General features: G+C 47.4%; 2 protein-coding genes across 8 annotated transcripts in view; both read right to left on the bottom strand.

Annotated features, from left to right (window-relative positions):
* SNUPN (snurportin 1) overlaps positions 1–22,251 on the bottom strand; it is a 42,929-nt gene that overhangs the window by 20,563 nt on the left and 115 nt on the right. The window contains exons 1-4 of one of the 7 annotated variants that reach the window (XM_059371788.1): positions 4,784–4,948; positions 4,348–4,418; positions 3,527–3,580; positions 2,165–2,327 (exon numbers count right to left, since the gene is read on the bottom strand). In XM_059371788.1, coding sequence (XP_059227771.1) covers positions 2,165–2,322 — 158 coding nt within the window. In that variant the 5' untranslated portion in view covers positions 2,323–2,327; positions 3,527–3,580; positions 4,348–4,418; positions 4,784–4,948. The other 6 variants (XM_059371785.1, XM_059371787.1, XM_059371789.1 and 3 more) reach the window with 6 other exon arrangements.
* IMP3 (IMP U3 small nucleolar ribonucleoprotein 3) lies at positions 14,262–15,442 on the bottom strand. The gene has a single exon (XM_059418496.1). It carries the CDS (start codon positions 15,349–15,351, stop codon positions 14,797–14,799), a length of 555 nt encoding a protein of 184 aa, XP_059274479.1. The 5' UTR covers positions 15,352–15,442; the 3' UTR covers positions 14,262–14,796.

Genomic DNA, 22,251 nt, shown 5'->3' with positions numbered 1-22,251 from the left:
GAGCCTGCTTCCCTCTCTCTCTCTCTGCCTGCCTCTCCATCTACTAGTGATTTCTCTCTGTCAAATAAATTAAAAAAAAAATTTTTTTTTTAAATAAAAATAAATAAAAAATAAAAATATTTGAGAGAGAGAGAAGGAACAAGACGGGGAGGGGCTGAGGGAGCCACAGACTCCCAGTGGAGCAGGGAGCCTGATGTGGGACTTGATCCAAGGCCCCTGGGATCATAACCTGAGCCAAAGGCACACACTTGACCAACTGAGCCATCCAGGTGTGCCCTTCCTCCAGTTCTTATCTGACTTTCATAACAGGTCTCTTAGTTTATGATTTAATTTTTTTTATTAAATATTTTATTTATTTAGGGGTCCCTAAAGAGACAGAGAGCGCACAACAAGGGGAGGGGCAGAAGGAGAGGGACAAGCAGACTTTCTGCCGAGCAGGATGGTACTAATACAGAATCTCTGGGGAAAAAAAAAAATAACAAAAAAAACCCCATGCCATTAAATACAATGTGCAGAACAGTGTATTGTATGCTGCCTCTGTTTTAAAAAAATGGCATATACACATACAACCACACACTTGCTCATATCTGCACAGAATATCTTTGGAAAGATACAAAAGAAACTAATAATATGGGAGAGGAACTGAATGGCCAGAGGACAGAATTGGGAGGGAGACTTTTATTTTCTTAATTTTTTTTTTTGTTGAGCACAGTTGACACATAAGGTTACATTAGTTTCCAGTGTATATACAATGATGCAACTTCTCTCTGTTATCTCCTGTGCTCACCACAAGTGTAGCTAACCATACAACACTATTAAATATCATTGACTGTATACCCTACACTGTGCCTTTTATTTCCAAGACTCATTCATTCTGTAACTGGAGGCCTGCCTCTCCCACCCACTTCGCCCATTTTGCCCATCCTTCTACCCCCTCCCCTCTGGCAGCCACCGATTTGTTCTCTGTGTTTACAGTCTGATTCTACTTTTTGTTTGTTTATTTAATTGTTTTATTTTTCAGAGTCCACATATGAGCGAAATCATATTCAGTCTGACTTATTTCACTTAGCATCATACTGGGATGGAGACTTTTCACCATATACTCGTACAAATTTTGAATTTTGAATCGGAATACATACAATCAATGTGTTACCTATTCCAAAATAATCAATTATAATATTTAAACAACAGAGGTGGGGGTGGGGAGTGGGGGAGGTGATCTGAGAATGTAATCTACAAGCAACCCAGAGGCCACAGGGAACCATTCCTGCTAAATACAGCCACTGACGCAGCACTGGGCAGAATGCAGATCATAGAGAAACTGTGCAGCTGTTAATAGTTCCTTCAAATCCTCAATTCCTTATGACCAAGAGGCTCATGTTGTACAGAGGAAAAATGGACAGGGCCTGCCTTCAGAGCAGCCCAGCCTCAAACTCTCCTATCCTGCTCTCTTCGCCTGCTTGCTCATCTTGGCACAGAGAATTCAGTGTATGGAAGACATTTCCTCAGATTCCCTGTGGAATTATTTGTACTGAACTCTCAAGGGCTCCACAGAAACATTTGGGCTAAGGCAGACAGGAAGACCACACCAATGCCAGGATTCAGAGTGCAGAAGCCACACGGGGAATGTGGGGAGTGGAAGTCTGGGCGTGGCTTTCACAAGTCCCTAAATCGCAAAGCTCGGTACTGTTGCCAGGAAAAAAAGAAAAATTTAACCAAATAAGTGAGCTTTTGCTTTCAAATTTCAGTATCTGCCGTTGTTTCCATCTTTTCCTAAGCTTTCAGTGTACAGGATGTCTACCTCTGCCAGGATTTATGCCTCTCAACTTCATGGGCAAGATGTATGTACAAAGGGGCTACTTTGAAGAAACCAGATGTAGAGCCTCCTGGTTGGCTCCCAGCTCCTAACCTGAAGAAAGAGGCCAAAGAGGGTGCCTGGGTGGCTCAGTGGGTTGAGCCGCTGCCTTCGGCTCAGGTCATGATCTCAGGGTCCTGGGATCAAGTCCCGCTTCGGGCTCTCTGCTCGGCGGGGAGCCTGCTTCCGCCTCTCTCTCTCTGCCTGCCTCTCTGCCTACTTGTGATCTCTCTCTGTCAAGTAAATAAATAAAATCTTTAAAAAAAAAAAAAAAAAAGAAAGAGGCCAAAGAGTTAAAGCGTCCCTTACGATTTCTGCAGTTCCAACAACCGACGACGCCGTTCATTCTGCTCCAAGGAACTGTGCTTGGACTTGTACTGGGACAGGCGGGGGTGTGGGGCAGCTGTGCTGTTCAGATCTTGAGACACAGAAAAGCTACTAGCCAGGGCTTGACTCAGCTCTTCCATCTTCCCTACAAAGAAAAACATAAGAAAATGGTTCATTGATTTCATATCACCTCCTGTATACAGGCAGTTATGATGTAACATGATGGCTGTATTCCTAAAAAAAACTCACTTAATCCAAAATCACAACTGTTTCTATGGAGAAAAAGGAAGTTAAAGGGTAAATGAGTTATATATGAACAATAGCATTATTTCCTGCAGATACTTCAATAACGATCATCTCGATAGCTCTCAGTGAACAGGTATATATATACAGGGCACCTGGGTGGCTCAGTTTGCTCCAGGATTGAGTCCTTGAGTAAGGCTCCCTGCCCTGAGGGGAGCATGCTTCTCCCTCTAACATGCCCCCTTCTCATGCTGTCTCTCTCTCACTCACTCTCTGTCTCAAATAAATAAATAAAAATCTTTTAAAAAAGATATATATTTACAATTAGAACACTAAGCAAGCTCACCCTGCGTTTGAATCTAGCTTTTGCTTTGTCATTCATTACCAGCAGCCCTGTCACTAATTCCATCTTACCATCATTACTATCTAGTGATATGATCAAGTGTCTAATTTTTTCCTGAATAGTTCTAAATAGCCATTACTCAAAAACTAATATAAGTTATTTTTAATGCATATATTTTATTTTTTATTTTATTTTTTAAAAGATTTTATTTATTTATTTGACAGAGAGAGAGAGAGAACACAAGTAGGGGGAACAGCAGACAGAGGGAGAGGGTGAAGCAGGCTTCTTGCTCAGCAGGGAGCCCGATATGGGGCTTGATCCCAGGACCCTGGGATCAAGACCTGAGCTGAAGGCAGACTCTCAACCAACTGAGCCACCCAGATGCCTGCATTTTATTTTTTTTAAAGCGCTATGCCTAATGTGGGGCTTGAATTCACAACCCTAAGATCAAGAGTCACATGCTCCACCAACTGGCAGGCCAAGTGACCCCTCTAATATAACTTTCTAATGCAGATTTTATCCAATTATTGTTTGACTCTCTAATAAATGCCAACTTACAGTAAGAGAATTTAGCCGGTCCTGGGGCCCCTAGAGCAAGATAAGGGGAGCCCAAAACCCAAACCTGGCAGTTGTTTTCTCATTTTATAGTTTGTTTTGTTTGTTTAGGGTGGGCAAAAGGAGGTTTCAGGGCTACCCATGTAGGGCTCACTTGGAAGAGTGAGCCTACCAGTTAACACCAAGGAATGTGAAAGACTGACCTGTGGTACATTTGGGAGATGGAGTAGATTGGAGACAGAGTACCCAGGTGTGCCCTAAAGAATAAGAATGGAGAGAAAAAGACAAATTCACACTTCACTCACCCTCTGTGAATGAAGGTACAGGAGTTTCACTATGGGTTAAAGATACGCCTCTGAGTGTAAGAAACAGGAATATTCAGGAGAAATCTGGCAAAGCCAGGTGGGCCTAACCTTCAGGTTAGGTCTACTATAAACCAGAGGACACCACCAGTGCTTAAACTGCACCCCAGAACAGGTCCCACTGCTCTGAGCATCAAAACCAACAGGTTCATTCCAGAGCCTCCATAGTTAAAAACAATTCTATGGGTCTCTACTTGGCAATGAGTTACTTTCCATTGCACATTTGAAGATCAGATTTTTCCCCTAATTTGCAGCATCTTTTTTTTTTTTTTTTCATTTGAAAGAAACTTTAAAAAGATTTGTGGTTAAAACCCATGACATAAAGTTTACCATCTTAACCATTTTTAAGTTAGAGTTCAGTAGTTGTTGTGCAACCAATTTCCAGAACTCTTCTCATCTTGCAAAACTGAACCTCTATACCCATTAAACATGAAAGGAACTTTTTTGTTTTTAAACTTAAGATTGACATATTACCGGTATGGATTTGAGGCGAATCTTAACATATGTGTAATGCAACCAGGGTGGCCATTTGTGGTTGAGGCTGGGTGACCAGAACTTGGATCCATATGGTATGCTATTTTCCGTGTTTTATTGACTTTTATATAGGCCTAAACACTTCCATAATACAATCTTTTAAAAAATTAATTATGTCTTCGGCTTACCAATGTGATGCCCATATCTAAAATACACTTATTAGGTCGTATCTCGCTTTATCTCGGTGTGGCCTCCCGTTCTGCCAAGAATCACAAAATCATTAAACACGTCTTGGATACTGGGGCGGTCCTCTGTACCTTTATGGCTCTTCTAGGCTAGCTCCTACTCTTTCAACCCATTCTTCGGATGGTCCTGCCTCCAGGAGTTCTGACCTCATCCTGGGCGGTCTCATCCAGACCCACGCAAGTCCCCTGCCGCCTCCTTCTCCCCTCCCACCCCTCAGTCCGGGATTGAGGCCTCCTCTGAGGCTTTCACCAGGCTTCAGGCCCCAAGCCTCTACCTGATCCACTCGGTTGTCCTCCATGCCACAGCCCCGCATTACCTTTCTCTAGGGACGAGGTCCCATAGGCTACGCATGATTCGCCCCTCCCCCACAAAAACTACCTGAGCGGTCCTGGCACAATAGTCTGGAACAGAAAAGGAGCAGCACGCCCGAGACGAGCCCGGGCCTGGCTCTGCCTCTACAGGGGACACCTCGGAAGGCCGGGGGTGCTAGCCGGGAACCGAGAAGCAATTCGGCAGCCGGAGGGGCTCAGGCTCGAACCCAGGACTCACCCGGCGGAGATGACAGTTCCAGGAGCCGCGGCCGCGCTGCCAGGGGCCGACCAATCAGCTGTCCAGAGGGAGCCGGGCCCGCCCCCTGGGCCGCAGCCGCGCCGCCAGGCCCACCAGCCACGCGCCCGGAGTTTCCGGTTCCGCCCAGCGCCGTGAATGCTGGTAGTGCAGCCGCAGTCCACTAGCTCGCGGGCAGTGATTTCCGCCTTTAGTGGCTGGCGTGTTCTCGGTCGGCCGCAGCGGGGGTCCACAGGCTCTTGTGGTGCACTGTCCGGAACCGTTCCTTCAAGGTGGCTTGGCCGGGCCGAGGCTTCACTCCTGAGCTCAAGCTCCTCGGGGCTCCTTTTGTCAGTTGGAGGAACCCGGACTCAAAGCCCTCCGGCCTGGGGTCCTGAAGCTTGCCCCAGGCTTTAGGCGTACGTACACCAGCAGTCCGCGCTCTCTCCTGTGCTTGTGCTTTTTTGTACGGACACTGCGAGTTGCCTGAATGACACCCCCTCTCCGTCGACTCCTCACACCCCCAAGTCTCAGTGAGACATTCCCGCCGCATTCGCTCTGGCTGCACGGGCCACATACCTCCATTACAGCCCATCTGCTCCGTTTGAGAGTCTCTTACTCGGCTGTGCGCTTGGTACCTGGCTTGGGGACCTGGCTTGATTCCTGCTTAGCGGAGACAGCGTGCAGCACAAAACAAGGCACTCAGTAGATCTTGGTAAAGAAATGACTGAATGACTGCAAGGGGTGGAGAGGAAGCTGCCGAGATATAGTTAGGAGAGCTAATCAAATTAGAGTGCAGTCTCTTGGAGGGAGGGGACTGGTGAGATGCAAACTAAAAATATGACAGCCATTTATTGAATGCTGGACACTGCTTCACTTGCATTATCTCCTTTAATCTTCAAACAACTCAAGGAAGTAAACTGAAGCTCAGAGAGGTTAAGTACTTATCCAAAGCCACACAGCTTTCAAGCCAAACATTTGAATTTGCTGAATGTTTGACTTATGGAGAAGTTGGGTATTAGTATGCTACGGAAACTACACAAAGCTGGCACATTTTGAGTCAAAGGAATGCCAAGATGTATACTTGCTGCATATTTTAAATACCTAACACCATCCATATGGACTGAAAAGAATAGGAGATCCGACTGGCACAGAGGGTAAAGGGTGCTTAGGGCCCGGGAAGGTACAGTTTTTTGGACCTTAGAATTTATGTGGCTGAGTTCTATCTTTCAGTAGTTGGGCTGAGCAAAGCTGTGCACTAGGTTATTTATTTGGTGCATTCACAAATAATAGCTCATGTTTGTCTGGCTTATAAGATAGATAAAGAAAAGCCCAGGGCCTGACTTCACTAGGAAACTTTAACAGCAGGATATTAAGTATTCTGTGTTCCAGATCCTCCATTCTCTACTCGTGACCATGGAGTTCATACCAAGTTGTCGGAACTGCACAGAAAAGAACAGAGGCCCTACACATTAAAGCAAAATAGACTGCAATTGACAAAGAGGTCCCCCAAATTCATGCACTGAGGTCCAGGGAAAAGGCTCATTCATACTCAGCTGAATAACGTCTCATATCACTGAACAAACTAAATGGCACTTGGCCCAGGGACTCATTTGGAGTTAGTCTGTGTTCCAGAAGGGACTGCTTTGCCTGGAACAGTGAGTGGTCCCCCAAATATCACCAAAGGCACCCCCCTTCACAACACTGGCCACAGACACATACACCTGTGTTTAATGTCTTTAAGTCAATTTGCTATTTTAAAAAACCTAAATAAGTTTATTTAAGAGAGGAACACTATAGCATTACCTTAAATCACTTCCCACTTTAACAAAGTATCTATGAAATATATACACAGTGAAAATAACATAATGTTATAATCTAGCTAAATACTGGTATGTGCAGGAAACTGTGAAACTGAGGACTTTGTAAGAATCTGAGATTAGCAAGTGTTGGAGAAGTGATAAGGAATAACACTAACAGAATTTTCCTCTTGTACAATGAGGAAAATTCAAAGATAATGGAAGAGGGAAGTTACCCTTTTTCCATGGTGATATTATTTCAGGTGGAATCTGTGCACTCCCTAAAATCATCCAGTAAGTGCCCACAAGTGGGAGAATCCCTCCCTAAAAAAGAGGACCTCAAGAGCAGGAAGGTGGCCAGCCATTTGCAAAAGAAGCTCTCAGGAGGACTCCTGAGTGTCACTGTGTCATCAGTCAATTAACAGATATGTGTTTAATATCTACTGTAGGTTAGATACTGAGCCAAGCACAGGAAATATCAAAATGACCAAGACTGACGCAGTCTCCACCCTCCAGGACCTTACAGCCCAAGAGAAAACTAAGAGCTACAGGTTATAGCTGGGGGGCAGACCAATGTTAAGGAGCTTAGGTGGCTGGGTTGAGAGGGAGTGGCATGGGGCTGCTGGGCCAGTATTCAGGGAACTCTTCTCAGGAGATGACATTTGAGTCAAGACCCAAATGATGAAAAGGAGCCATTGGTGAGGACAGGGAGACTGAATGCATTTCCAGAGAGGTTTGTGTGAGGGGGTAGACAGGAGGCACAGGAGGAAGGGGAGGCAGCAAGGTCGCAGAGGCAGGTGGGATGCCTTTAACTCCTGTAGCGGAGAGTTTGGATTTTACCTGCATTCCATATGGAGGTTTTTAAAGTTATGAGATAACTTTGAGCTTGAAAGAGCTCACCCTGGCAACTCAGTGGAGAACCTAAATCCTCGTGGTGATCAGGAGGCCAATGAGCAGGGCTTGCACTGAAGTTGTGGCAGGAAGGGCTGCCTTTGGGATTCATGTAGGAAAAAAAAAAAACAAAAAACCAACAACTGAGAAGTCTTACTGTTCTCAAAGAGGGGAGGAGGTAGCAAGAATTATACAGTGTTCAAGTCTAGCCCCCTAGCCAAGACCTTCCCTTTGGGGTTACTGGAACTGAAAGAGAATTGAAAAGGGAACAGCTTTTTCCCCCGTGTAATTTGATATGCTTTAAACCTAGGCCCTGTACCATCTAAGCCATCTTGAGGACCATTGCTTCTCATCGCCCACTTGGAGACCCTGTAAGAGAGGGATTCTCCAGCCAGTTGGGCAGGAGGGAGACTCTGACTTGAGAGGGTGGCAAAATCATGTACTAATACGTGTCACATGAGCCTGGATGCAGACGCTGCAGGCACAGGAGATCCTAAAGCTCAGAGGGGACAAAGCTCTTTTCCCTCACATCCCCCTCACAGATGTACCTAGGGCTCAGCTCTGGGTGAAAGGAAGCAAGTCAGAGTGGTTCAGGTCTTTTGCTCTGGAGCTAGATGGCCTGGGTCCAAATCCAGACTCACCTACCAGCTGGCTCTATGGCCTATGTGTTATTTCATTTCACCTACCTATGCCTCAGTTTCCTCCCCCATAAAATGTGACTAATAATAGCACCTACCTCACAAGGTGGTTAGAGTTAAGTGACATAATTCAGGTAAGGTGATTAGGATAGTACCTGGCACGGAGTGAATCCTCAAAAATTTTGTTTTATTAATATGTAACTTCTTGTTATAAGATAACCTTTCCCTTACTGATTTACTTAATCATAAGTATGTCAACTAATTAGGCGAGCCCAAAATAGTCTCTTCTCTGTAGACAGAAGTGCTCGCCCAGGTCATATACAGTCAGAAAGTGATGGGCCATGATTTTAATCCAGGTCCTAGTGAGTGCAAAGTTCCTTATCTTTAGCCCATGAGACGTTGCCTGCTCTGTATTTTGAGGGGGGGTCTCATTTTGCTTCTGATTTTCAGCTGGTGAGCTGAATGGGTGACTTGGTTCATCCCCATGTTGCCCTCCCACCCCCCAGGCTGTGAATAGTCCCAGCCCTGGATAGTGGGGGGAAAGATACCTCCTAGAAACTTCCCTGGGGCCAAACAGGGGGGCCCATTCTCAGATTTGTCCCAAAGCTAGCACAGCTTTCACCTTGAGTCAGACTGGGGATTATTGGGCCACGCAAAGCACCTCTAATTTCTTCTCTGCCTTTTTTAAAATGTTAACTGCACTCTTTCATGTTCTCGCCTTCAAATAAAAAACCTTCCAAGCAGAAACTAGGGGCCACCTGGTTCAGCCTTCTCCTATTAGTGAGAGGAAAGGGAGAGAGGTCCAGTGCGGGGGGGTATGTATGCCCCAAATCATACTTTAAATCATCAGCAGAGCCAGGCCCCTGCTTCTCTTGCTTTCTGCCCAGGCTTGCCTACAGCCCCTACAGCCTCTGCCCTGCTCAGTTGTTGGGAGATGATCTCACATTGTCGCAGTGCTGGCTTTATGCCATGCATTGGACTGGGCACAAAGCTTGTGCTTCTTAAAATGTGACCAGCAGCACCTCAGGCCCACTCAGACTTGAGTCAGAAACTTGGAGGGGATGGGCTACCTTGCCATAATAATAATTATTATTATTATTTCTTAAAGATTTATTTGAGTGTGTGCATGCGCACGCATGTGCACACATGCATGAGGCTGGGAGGGCAGAGGGAGAGAATCTCAGACTCCCCACTGAGTGCAGAGCTCCACTCAGGGCTCCATTTCACGACCCTAAGATCATGACCTGAGGTGAGACCAAGAGTCTGGCACTCAATGGACAGCACCACCCAGGCGCCCCTACCTATAATTTTTAGTGGCTGTGTTTCATCACAAGGCTATCCAATAATTTAACCAGTCCACTTGGGACACATTTTTTTATTTTTTCCTATTATTCTGTATTAGAAATACTGTGATGATCCCTGTAGTTAATTTTCTGCAAAGACCCATAATTATGCTAAATTCTTGAAAGTGACATTTCTAGATCAGAGGGTATATAATGTATTTTTTTTTTAACATTTAATTTATTTGAGAGAGAGAGGGAGATCATAGAAGGAGAGTGAGAGGGAGAAGTCGACTCCTGCTGAGCATAGAGTCTGACGCAGGGCTCAATCCTAGGACCCTGAGATTATGACCCTCATCAGCCGAAGGAAGACACTTAACCTACTGAGTCACCCAGGTGTCCCGTTTTTTTTTTTTTTTTTTTTTTAAGAGTTTATTTATTTGAGAGAAAGCATGAGCAGGAGGGGCAGAGGTACAAGAAGACTCTCTGCTGAGCAGAGAGCCCGATGCGGGCCTCCATCCCAGGATGCTGGGATTATTACCTGAGCCAAAGGCAGATGCCCAACTGACTGAGCCACCCAGGTGCCCCACATATAATCTATTTTTTTAAAAAGATTTTATTTATTTATTTGACAGAGAGAGAGCACTAGCAAGGGGAGTGGCAGGAAAGGGAGAGGGAAAAGCAGGCTCCCCACTGAGCAGGGAGCCCAATGCCGGGAGGGGGGGGCGGTGTTGATCCCAAGACCCCAGGATTATGACCTAAGCTGAAGGCAGCTGCTTAATTGACTGGCAAGCCACCCAGGTGCCCCTATAATGTATGCTGTTAAGGTTCTTTTTTTTTTTTTTTTTAAGATTTTATTTATTCATTTGACAGAGAGAGACACAGTGAGAGAGGGAAAACAAGCAGGAGGAGTGGGAGAGAGAGAAAGCAGGCTTTCCGCTGAGTGGGTAGCCTGATGTGGGGCTTGATCCCAAGGTCCTGGGATCATAACCTGAGCCGAAGGCAGCCGATTAACAACTGTGCCACCCAGGCGCCCTGTTTTTAAGGTTCTTGATACATTGTAAAATTGCTTTGAGAGGTCGTATCAATTTTCCCTCCTGCCACATTTCTTTTTTTTTTTTTTAATTTAATTTAATTTATTTATTTTTATTTATTTGACAGAGAGAGAGATCACAAGTAGGCAGAGGGAGGGGGAAAAGCAGACCCCCTGCTGAGCAGTGAGCCAGATTGCCTGCGGGGTGGGGGGGGGTTGGGGAGTGAGGGGTGGTGATGTGGGCATGTAGGGCTCCATCCCAGGACTCCAAGACCATGACCAAAGGCAGAGGCTTAACCCACTGAGCCACCCAGGTGCCCCATCTCCTGCCACATCTCTTCATCCATTAGCCTTTTTTTTTTTTTTTTAAAGATTTTATTTATTTACTTGACACACAGAGAGAGAGATCACAAGAGGCAGAAGCAGGCAGAGAGAGAGGAGGAAGCAGGCTCCCTGTCCAGCAGAGAGCCCAATGCGGGTCTCAATCCCAGGATCGTGAGATCATAACCTGGGCCGAAGGCAGAGGCTTTAACCCACTGAGCCACCCAGGCGCCCCATCCATTAGGCTTTTTGGTTGTAACATGTCTAGCTCCCTGACTTTCTTTTGTGGCCTGGGGAAGGAGGGGAAGCAGGAGCTAAGCTTTAAGGTTTTAACACATTCCCGGAGCTCCTCTAAGTACTTTGTAGGATTTAAACCATTTAATCCTCTCCATAATTTTTAATGTCAGTACACCCCCATTTTTTTCACTTTTTAAAAATTGTGGGGACACCTGTCCAGTTCAGTCAGTAGGGCGTGCGACTCTTGATCTCAGGGTTGTGAGTTTAAGCCCCATGCTGGGTATAGAGGTTACTTAAGTCACTAAATAAAACTTAAAAAAATTTGTGGTGGGGCACCTGGGTGGCTCAGTCGTTAAGCTGAAAGACTCCTCCCCTAGAAGATAGATAGGATAACTAACCGCTTGTTTGCTTTTCTGTAAACCACTGGCTTTTAGGTATAGACCAGGTTATTAATTAGGTTATTAATTGCTTATTAATCGCTCTTTTGCCCTTCTGTAACTGCTTGGCTTATAGAAATAATAGAAGACGCCATGATGGCACTCCTACCTTCCCCCTTCTTGTTCCCCCTCCCTGCCTCTCTCCTCCCGCGTGTGGGCCCTCAGAACCAATCAGCTTGTTCCCCCTTCCCGCCTCTCTCTTTTCGCGCGCGCGCGTCCCCAAAGCCAATCAGCAAACTCCACTAAGGCCTTTTTCAAAAGTTCTAACTGTCAACCAATCAGTTGCGCCCCACCCAAAACTTGTTTGTACCTGTCTATAAAAACCCGGCACCACCCCAGCTGGGTGTGCTCAGCTGGCAGGAGCTGCTGACCATCCGCAGGCGCCTGCGTAACAATAAAGAACCTCTTGCTGATTGCATCCAGTGGCAGTGTTGGATTCTTGGGTAAGGGGATCCGCGGGTCTTTCAAAGCATCTGGCTTCGGCTCCAGTCATGATCCCAGGGTCTTAGAATGGAGCCCCGCGTTGGGCTCCCTGCTCTGTGGAGAGCCTGCTTCTCCCTCTCACACTCTCCCTGCTGTGTTCCCTCTCTTGCTGTGTCTCAGTCTATCAAATGAATAAAATCTTTAAAAAAAAAAATGTGGTAAAGAAATTAAAAAACGATGGTGCCATTTTAGCCATTTTTAAGTACACAACTCAGTGGTGTTCATTCACAGCATTGCTACATTCACAGCATTGTACAACCATCACCACAATCTATTTCTGAAATCTTTTCATCAGCCCAAATGGAAATTCTGTACCTGTTGAGCAGTAGTTCCCCATTGTTTTCCCCTACCCTGTATTACCACATATTTGTATTATAGCAAATGGAGGCACAGAGGAGGCTAAGAAAAATCATCAACGTTACACAGCTAGTTAAGCCTAGAAGCCCCAATTCAGACCAGGTAGCCTCGTTCGAGAACTTGCCTTCTGATTCTTGCATAGGTTTTGTTGTTTTTTTAAGTTTTTACAAGTTTTTTTTTTTTTTTTTTTTTAACTTATTTGAGAGAGACACAGAGCGCACAAATTGGGGGGAGAAACAGAGAGAGAGAGAGAGAGAAGCAGACTCCCTGCTGAGTAGGGAGCCGGATGTGGGACTCAATCCCAGGACCCTGGGATCATGAACTGAGCTGAAGGTAGATGCTTAACAGACTGAGTGAGCTATCCCAGTTTTTAAGTTTTTAGATAACTTTTGCTAAGTTATTCTTTCATATCTTCCTCCCAAAGAAAGAAGAACTTTTCTAAAGACTCTTGTATTTTACTCCCAAGACCCTAAGCCCAGTTTCCTTTAAGGGAACTTGGAAGTTGTATCCGTTTGGGCTATAGAAGCAGGCTCCAACTACTCCAAAGGGTCAATCTACCTGCCTTGGTCTGTGGGATCTGGGTAGGAGCCAGAGGTGGCTTTTAGAGCATCAGCTTCCCCATGAGATCCCCAATCCTGGGAACCCTGAGGACATTCCTCAAATGGGCAGAGACCGTGCCCAGCCACCCGAGCTAAGTAGGATTCTCTTTCCTTCTACTTCTAAAGCAATGGCCCTGAAAAGAACATGGCCTTTAGAGTCACATAAGCCTGGACCTGAACCCCAACCTTGGACAAAGTTCTTGTTTCAATTATTTCCCACACTTTAAAGACAGGGATAAGACTACCTATACCTTGCAGGGTTGTTGGGAAGATCAAAGGACAGCCTAACACAGGTCTCAGTGAGAGTTAAGTCTTTGAAGCCCAAAGCCTGCTCCTTGCTCAAACCTTTGTATAGCATCTTGTCGGGGACCAATCACATTGGTTGGTGCTGCTTCTCTGCTGGCTTGGAAACTCAAATTCGGGGATTCTCTCTATACCCCTACATTATCTCAGGGACTGGCTGAGCCAACACCGACAGTCTCTTAAAGCGAGCATGATGCCAGCTCCGCTGCTTATTGGCTATGCAAACTTGGGCAGTTTGACCCATCTCTGCCTCAGTTCCCTTATCTGAAAAGCAGAGGATAATTGGATTCCCCATTTCTTAGTTTAGCACTGCTGGGAGGATTAAACAGATTAATTCACATAATGCACTTACAACTGTGCCTGACACATGAGGATAGAGGTATTTGCTATTTACCTTCCACAGCATCCCCTTCCTTTGTTTCTCTACCAAATGCTGCCTTTCACCTTGGGTAATGGAGAAGGCACATGTAAAAGCCAATCCATGGTCTTGGCATCCTACCTTTTCTCCTTGTGTTAAGTTTTGGGTAAAAAGAGGTAGTCTTCCTATTCTCCAATTTCCTACCATGAAGAACATGTTTCCAGGACCCTCCCTGGGCCACTTCTAGCCGCTAGATGGCCAAGCTACAGGGTGATTATTTCCTTAGGCAAGCAAACAGCAAACACTTCACCCTCTAATATGGTATTTCCTGGGGCTGGAATATCAACAGGAAGTCTTGTGGGGAAGAGCTCTGCCAAAACACTCATTCTGAGGAAGGGAATGGTAAACTGACAAATTTGCCCAGCCCTGTACAACATCCTGCAACCTCCACATGCCCCCCTGTGGCAGGCCTCATCCACAGGCAGGTCGCTGCTGACCCTATTCTTTTCTGCTGGGTTCTTGAGCCTTAGGAGCTCAGATGTGTACCTAAAAGAGAAAACCAGACAGACAAAAGTTTGCACATACAAAGCAGCTGGACCATTTATTGGCATTTGGAAGTCTTCCTTTAGGCAAGGAAGGGCACCCATAATACTACAGTAACACCCATTTTATGAAAACGTGAGACCAAATTCTCCATCGTCTGTACATAACTTAATCACAAAACCAGAGCAAGTATTCTAATTAAATAGACTGAACCAAATTGTCCTGCTACAAGATAATACAGGGAAAGCTGAGGGGAAGGGGGTGGAGACCAAAGTTCCTTCACACTACAATGTTTCAGGCACACAATCCAACAACTCCACAGTGCAGCACCAAACTCCTTCCCAGTGACTCTTAAATCAGTCATTTATCAACAGTCCTAGGACTAACAAAATTCATGGAAAACGGCCGTACCCTTTGGCTCTGTGTGTAGCCTGCAGCTGAGGGGCTAAGTTCTTAAGAACCAAAGCCTGGCTGACACACTCTCGGGGAGAGCGCCCTCACAGAATCTCAAACTTCAGTTCTCAGCTGTCCCATCTATGAGGCACAGCCCTGGCCGGGACGACCCGCTAGGCCTCCAGATCGAAGTCATCGCGCTCCTCATTGTACTCCAGCACGTGCCGCCTGATCTTGGACGAGTCAACCCAGGTGACAAAGTCCTCCATGCTGCGCGTGACAAGGAAGGCGGGGTCGGTGACCACGTCGGGGCCCACGCGCACGTGGCCCTGCTCCACGAAAGCCACGGCAGCCTGGAGGTGCTGCGCCATACGCAGCTTCAGGAGCACGGTGGGCAGTCGGCGGCGACAGAAGGACGAGGCCGTGACGAAGTCGCAGAGCTCGAGTGAGCCGCGAGTGGGCACCAGGCCGAGAGCATACAACTTGTCCAGGAGGGCGGCCGAGGCGCGCACGCGAAACGGGTCGCGCTCGGGTAGGTCGCGCAGGCGCCGCGCCAGCTCGCGCACAGCCCGGCTCAGCTGGTTGTAGCGCGTATAGTCCTCCCGCCGCTGCAGCCGATAACGCCGCAACACGCGCAGCTCGTGCAGGTTGTGGTCAGTGACCTCCCAATTCAGGAAGTCCACCTGCTTCAGCAGCTTCTGCTCGTGAAACTTTAGCTTCCGCACCATGATGGCGGCTCCCGGTGCAGCAAACCGCCTGGCTAAGAACGCGCACGAGTCGCCCAGCGACTTCCGCCTCCGAGCGCGAAGACCGGGCCTGGGGCCCCCTGGCCACTGAGAGAGAGGCTCGAGGCCACGCCCTCGATTTCCATTGGTCAGAGTGAGCCACGCCTCACATCTCTGTCTCGCGTTTCTTTTCGCGTTGGCTGAGGGGACCGGGAAGAAGTAGCGGAGAGAGGCCGGAGGTGGGGCGGTGGGCGTCACGGGGAGGTGTTTATCTTTTCTTTTGTTAAAAAATTTCGCGAGGTCTTAAGTTACCCAAAATGTATCCTCTAGTGCGGTAGTCGTTTCCTCTCGTTCAGACTTACACCTTTTAGGGACTTTCAGGTGAGTCTGCCCAGAGAAGCTGAGGACAGTGCTGGGGGAAGACGGGTGACCGCCGTGCTTGTTGGATGGAGTTTACCGTGCTAACCCTCGTCGGCTCCCTCCCACCTGGTGGGGATCTTTCCGGAGCCGGACGTTCGGGGCTGACCGGTAGTCCACGGGGCTCACTACCGCCGGGCCCTTTAGCAGGCCGGCTAGCGGTTCCTCCCTGTCTGGCGGGGCTGGACGCTGGCGAACCTATAAAAATACTGATTCCCCGGCTGCTTCCTTAATGTATAGAATCGAGATCTATACGGGAGCCTCCTGGAAAACTGTATTGTTAGCAGGATTGCCACGTGGTTCCTAAAACAGAGCAAGTCTGAGAAATTTGGACGTTAAGTACGAAACCTAACTCCTCAGTTGAATTCATACAAATTAGCCCGACTGGGTGGGTGGACTTCTGGTCACCCAGTACTGAGTACTGAGTTTAACGCTGTTATGGGTAGTTACATCTGTAAGTTATGTGGACTCACCACTTTTTTTGCCCAGGCCTTTGACGCCACCTAGCTTCTTCGGTGATCATTTTGTCTTATTTTTGTATGGTTTTCATCGTCCTCTTAAGTATATAATACTTGATATGGAAAATAATATATTAATATATGGAAGTTACAAACTATAATGAATACTTATGAACCGGACAGCCAGTTTAAGAAAATGTCATCTACCTATTCCAGTCACTCCTCTAGCCAGAGCTAATGGTATCTATTCTTCTGAGTTTTGTGTTTATTTTTTCCTTTTGCTTAAAAAGTAAAAAACAGTTTTATCATTACACATGCATCTCTAAATACATTGAGAGCCTTCTTATTCAAAGTGGAGTCAGTGGACCAGCAAAGAGCTTGTTGGAAATATAGTATGTTAGGCCGATTCCTGACCTACAGAATCAGAATCTGCATTTAACAAGGTCCCCAGGTAATTTGTATACACACTGATTTTGCAGATGTGGTTAAATTAAAGATTTTGAGATGGTGAGAATATTCTCAATTATCTGGGTGGGTCCCATGTTATCAAAAGGGTCTTTATAAATAAAAGAGGGGGGCAGAAGAGTCAGGAGATATGATGAAAGCAGAAGTCTGAGTGATGTGATAGTGAGCTTTGAAGATGAAAGGGTTCCAAATGCAGGGGACTGTGAGAGGCCTCTAGAAGCTGGAAAGGCAAGGAAATGATTTTTTCCTTAGAGCTCCAGAAGAAATATAGCCCTGATGACTCTTTAATTTTAGCCCAGTGAGATCCAGTTTGGATTTCTGTGAAAGAATAAAGCTGGGTTGCTTTAAGCCACCAAGTTTGTGGTAATTTGTAGTAGCTGCAATAGAAAACTAATACAGTTTGCTTTTTTTTCTAATTGGTTTGAAGATGTTCTTTATGTATTACACATATTAAACCTAACTAGTTATATATGGAACAAATATCTTCTCCCACTTTGTACTGCATCCTCACCCTTCATGTTCCTCCAACCTCACCTCCATCCTCATCCCTCGCTCAGCATGTCTGCAGTAGGACTCTTGGTTAACTTCCTGCTCCCCAGACAATAAACATAGTAAAAAACTAAACTATATGTGTTAAGTGACAAGCATTATGACACAAAACTGGGGTTTTGGGGGGTGAGGAAGGGCTATAATTTTAAATAGGCCATGTCAGGGGAGGTCTTATTGAGAAGGTGATATTTTATAGGGATTTAGCCATATGGATATCTGGGGGAGGAGTATATCAGAAAGAGGACACAGTCTGCAAATGCCTTAAGACAGGAATGCACCTGGCATGTCAGAAGAGGAGTAAACACCATTCTCATTGGAGCAGTGGGCTATGAGGGGAAGAAAGAGGGTTTAGATGACAGAGGCTCATAGGCCTTTGAGTAAGGACGGACTTTGGTTTTTACATTTGTGAGATGCTGAATGGTTTAAGCAGAGGATTGACATCTAACTCATGTTTTAAATGGCTCAATCTGACTGCCATGTTGAGAATAGACTGTCAGGAGGCAAGGATGGAAACTGATCATTAGGAAGCTGCTGTAGTGATCTGGGTGAGAAAGACATTGGCTGGAACCAGGAGAGCAGTAGTGAAAATCTGAAGTGACAGGAGTCCCAGGATGATGAGAAGAGTCCAGGACGGCTCCAGTTTTTGGCCTGAGCAAGTGGAAGAAACTACTTATCACTTGAGATGGAAAGGCTGCCAAGTAGAACGGGTCTGGCATGCAGTACCCAATGTTTCTCGGGACGTATTGGGTTGGAGGTGTCTATTAGACATCCCAGGGAGATGTCAAGGAGAAAGACATTTGAGTCTGGAATTCTAGAGAAAGGCCTAGGTTGGAGATTAAAAAAAATGAAATTTATTGGCAGAAAGATGATCCTGGGAGGTCATCAAAGGAGAGAATAGGTTAGAAAAGTTAAGAGGACCACTTTCTGTAGTCACTCTAGGATTAAGAATTATTGGAGAGAGGAGGATGAACCAGTGAGGTAGAAGGGAAACCAGGAGAGTATGGTCTCCCTGATGCAAATGAAAAGTGTACAGAGGGGGAAAGAGTGATCAACCCAGTGAAATGCTAAGGAGAGGTTGAGTAAGAGGGGAGCTGAGAATAACTATTAGGTCATTGATGACTTTGCCCTTGACAAGAATAGTTTCAGTGGAGTGTGACTATGAAAGACTGGCTAGAGGGGTTTAAGAAGAGAAAGGAAAGAAATTGCAGGCAGCTAGTATAGATGGCTATTTTGAGAAATTTTGCTCATGCATGCAGAGAAATGGGGCAGTAGCTGGTGGGGGAAGTAGAGTGGAGAATCTATTTTTTAAAGATGTGGGTTGACTCTTTTCCTCAATACCCACAGCTTGTTGGATGCCATTCCAGTCTATTCTACTTGCATAAAGTCCCAGATTTACTTCTCCCTAGCCCGGTACCCTTGCACTATCTCAGGTTTTTGTCCTCTCCTGTGCATTGTTACAGCGTAGTCCCATGTACTCTCGCTGCCACAAGTGGGGTCAGCTTGGAAACCACTGGCTGCTGTTCTCCTTGCTGACTCCTTTGCTAAAGGAGGAGAGTTGGTTGCTTGGATGGGGAATGGATGCTGTTTGCTGAGCATGAGTCAGGGCCCCAGGAGGAAAGAGAACACACTCCAAATAGAACGATGTGAGGAGGGGCAGCTGGCTGCCTTTGGCTCCGGTTGTGATCCCAGGGTTGGGCTCCCTATTCAGCGGGGGGCCTGCTTCCCCAGCTTGAGCTCTTTCCCTCTGTTAAATGAATACATTAAAAAATCTTTTTAAAAAAGAATAATGTGGGGGCGCCTGGGTGGCTCAGTGGGTTAAGCCTCTGCCTTCGGCTCGGGTCATGATCCCAGGGTCCTGGGATCGAGCCCCATATCGGGCTCTCTGCTCAGCAAGGAACCTGCTTTCCTCTCTCTCTCTGCCTGCCTCTCTGCCTACTTGTGATCTGTCAAATAAATAAGTAAATAAAACTTAAAAAAAAAAAAAAGAATAATGTGAGGAGAATTAAATAAAAGGACTTTGTCTCAAGGGAATGGGCAGGGTGTAGGGAAACCACAAAGGTTAGTGCAGTTCCCAGGGACTAGCACCTGGGCCGGGGTGGGTCGGGGGAGTGGTGTTATCCCTAGACTTCAAGAAGGTCATTGAAAGGGAGGGAATTGAAGATACCAGTACTGGATGGAAATCTCTATGAGACTCAAGAGAATTTTTTTCCCAAGAACCTGGACATAAGGGTGGCTCCTGAGAGTTAGAACAACCCCACCCAGAACAGATGTAGGAGTAAGTCTGAGATTCTTGGTCTGTGAATGTGTGACTGAGGTGTTTGGGAATCAACTCAAAGGCCATCAGGGAGGTGGCTGGACTAGGATCCTGGTTGGGTAAGCAGAAATCCTACTGATTGTATTAATGGAGCTAATAAAGGTAAAACGTTTACAGCAGTGTGTGGCACTGATGAAGAAGTTGCTGTTGTTAGGCTCAGCTTGGAGAAAGGCTATGGGAACTGAAGAGAGATCACAAAGAAAGGGTATCCCAAAAGTAACTGGGAGGAACATACTCCAGCTCTGGTTGTAGCAAGAGTAGGATGACCCGAATCCTTAGAATCAAGGCTGCCCCTATTGTGGGGGTCAAGATCTCAAGATTTCTTGGCTAAAAGACTTGTCACACTGTCTCTTCCTATCACGGGGTTTTCTGGTTCTGAGCTAACCTTCTGGTAACTGGGTTTCCTAAGGAGCAGCTCAGACTACCATGCTCTGTTGATGCAAAAATTCAGGCCTGCCTGACCAGTTGTATTTCTCTTTGCAGTTTAATACCTGGGCTGGTCACTACACTTAACACTGTGAGCAATTGATAATATATGTAATTGTCAAATCACTTATGTTGTACACATGAAACTAATGTATTTTAGTTTCATGTATGTCAACTACAGTGACAAATAAAAATTAAAAAAAAAAAACAAATAAACCTGGCCTTCAGGGGTTTGTACATAGCCAGGTCATATCCAGCCCTGCATAGGGAATCAGATCTACTCACTATACCAATGAACTTGGGTTTTGGGGCCAGAGACCTGCACCTATAACCCTCAAAACAGCCAAAGGTGGGGCGCCTGGGTGGCTCAGTGGGTTAAAGCCTCTGCCTTCAACTCAGGTCATGATCTCAGGGTCCTGGGATCGAGCCCTGCATGAGCAGAGAGCCTGCTCCCCCCCCCCCCCGCCCCTGCCTGCCTCTCTGCGTACTTGTGATCTCTGTCTGTCAAATAAATAAAATATTTAAAAAAAACAAAAAACCAAACCAAAACAACAACAACAAAAAAACCAGCCAAAGGTGCCCAGCTTTAGCAGCTCTACCTTGTACCAATCTGCAAAAAGTAGGAAAAGTCAGAATGAGGAGGAAGGATGTTCTAGCTGGAAGAGGGTAGGCAAGGCTCCAGGGCATAGCCAGGAAGAGGAGTAGGGGCTAAGGCCTTGGTCTCACCTTAAGCACCTCCTCCTCCAGGAAGCCTTCCTTGATCCTTGCTCCAGCCATGGGACAAGTGCCCTCCCATGCACATTTCATTCCCCTGGTGACACTGGGTAGGGAGTTACCGGTCTGATGTATCTGAGCTTCAGGAAAGTAAGGACAATGTCTTATCTTTGTAGCCTAGGGGGCCTGATACAGAATGATTACTAAATTGATGCTTCCTTGATTTCATGACTGAATGAGTGAGACAGAAACAGGATAGATGAATTAAAGACAAGACCGTGGACTGTAAACCCAAGAAGGCACAATACCTATTGCCTGTTGTGATGTAATCTCCAGCCCCCAGCAGAGTGCCCGACAGTCAGCGACCAAAGTGTCCCGGATGGGCTGACCGAGTGTCAGATCCCCCCTGCCTCTTTGCCGGAGCCTCTGTGGACCACCCCTCTCTCCTTGCTGCTGACTGCAGATGAACATCTAGTCCCCGTGGCCGCACAAAGCATCAGGGAACCGGTTGTGCCTAAGCTTGTTCCCGGTTGCTACATACGCAGGGTTAGGTCTTTCCCTCTGAAGGAAGTCTTCCAGGGCAGGGGGCGCTTCTGGCCTTGTCTGGCTAAAGTACCAGGACCTGCAGCGGTCAGTATCCCAGGCCTCTAAGGATTCTTCCCAGAGGGCGCTGCTGGCACTGGGGCCCGCCCTGCGGCCCCCTCCGGAGAACAATCCCCAGGCTGCGCCACGGCCCAGTTTCATCCTGTCTCCCCAGGGAAGGGGTGAAAGGGCAGGGGAATGGGAGGGGGGCGTCGACTGCTCTCCCGGCACCCTTCTTCAATCCCTTCCCCCGGGTCTTGGCTCTGGCATCCTCCTCGGAAGCCCTCACTTTGCAAACTTTCGGAGTTTTCCGTCACTTGCGTCATGGGAAAGGCAGGAGGGTGACAGAACCCAGGAGGCAAGGCGAGGCGGCGGCTGCGGCGGCAGCGGCGGCGGCGGCGGCGCTCAGCTCCTCGGGTGAGAGGTGTCTCCCCGCGGGGCGGACTGGTAGGGGATCCTGGAGAATTCCGGCCCCCTCCTTCAGACCCAGACCCGAGCGAGCGAGGGAAGGCGAGCGCGAGAAGGAAAGACGCGAGGAGTAGGCGAGGGCCCCCGGCTGCAGCGCTCCAGGCCGCGGGAGGGCGGAGCCGGGCCGTGCCGGCCCAGCCAGGACGCACGGAAGTGCGGTGGAGTTTGCCCAATTCCCCAGCCAGCTTTTCCTCCCTCCCTCCCTCCCTCTCCCCACCCCTCACCTCCCCCTCGGCTATTCCCTCCTTTCTCCGGACACCGCCTCCTGGAATCCCTTTTTTCTGTTGTTTTGGAGCTAGATTCTAGCTGGCGGCGGCGCAGAGGGGCTGCGAGTGCTGAACGTGGAGGCGGGCCGGGGGCACAGCCCGCCGCCCGCCGGCGGGACACCGCGGGGCCGAGCGGAGGACCGAGCGCCAGCCGGCCGGGCGCGCCATCTGCTCGCCGGAGCGCACTCTACAAACTCCTGTTGAGTGTGTGCGTGCACGCCAGGGCTGGGGGTCTGTAGGGCCT

This window comes from Mustela nigripes, chromosome 13, assembly GCF_022355385.1.
Source record: "Mustela nigripes isolate SB6536 chromosome 13, MUSNIG.SB6536, whole genome shotgun sequence".
Classification (NCBI taxonomy): domain Eukaryota; kingdom Metazoa; phylum Chordata; class Mammalia; order Carnivora; family Mustelidae; genus Mustela; species Mustela nigripes.
The sequence above is the reverse complement of the archived record's forward strand: the minus strand, read 5'-3'. Positions and strand labels throughout refer to the sequence as shown.

Bases quoted from the DNA above. Each gene is read 5' to 3' on its own strand.
- IMP3 (XM_059418496.1), bottom strand. From the start codon at position 15,351: ATGGTGCGGAAGCTAAAGTTTCACGAGCAGAAGCTGCTGAAGCAGGTG.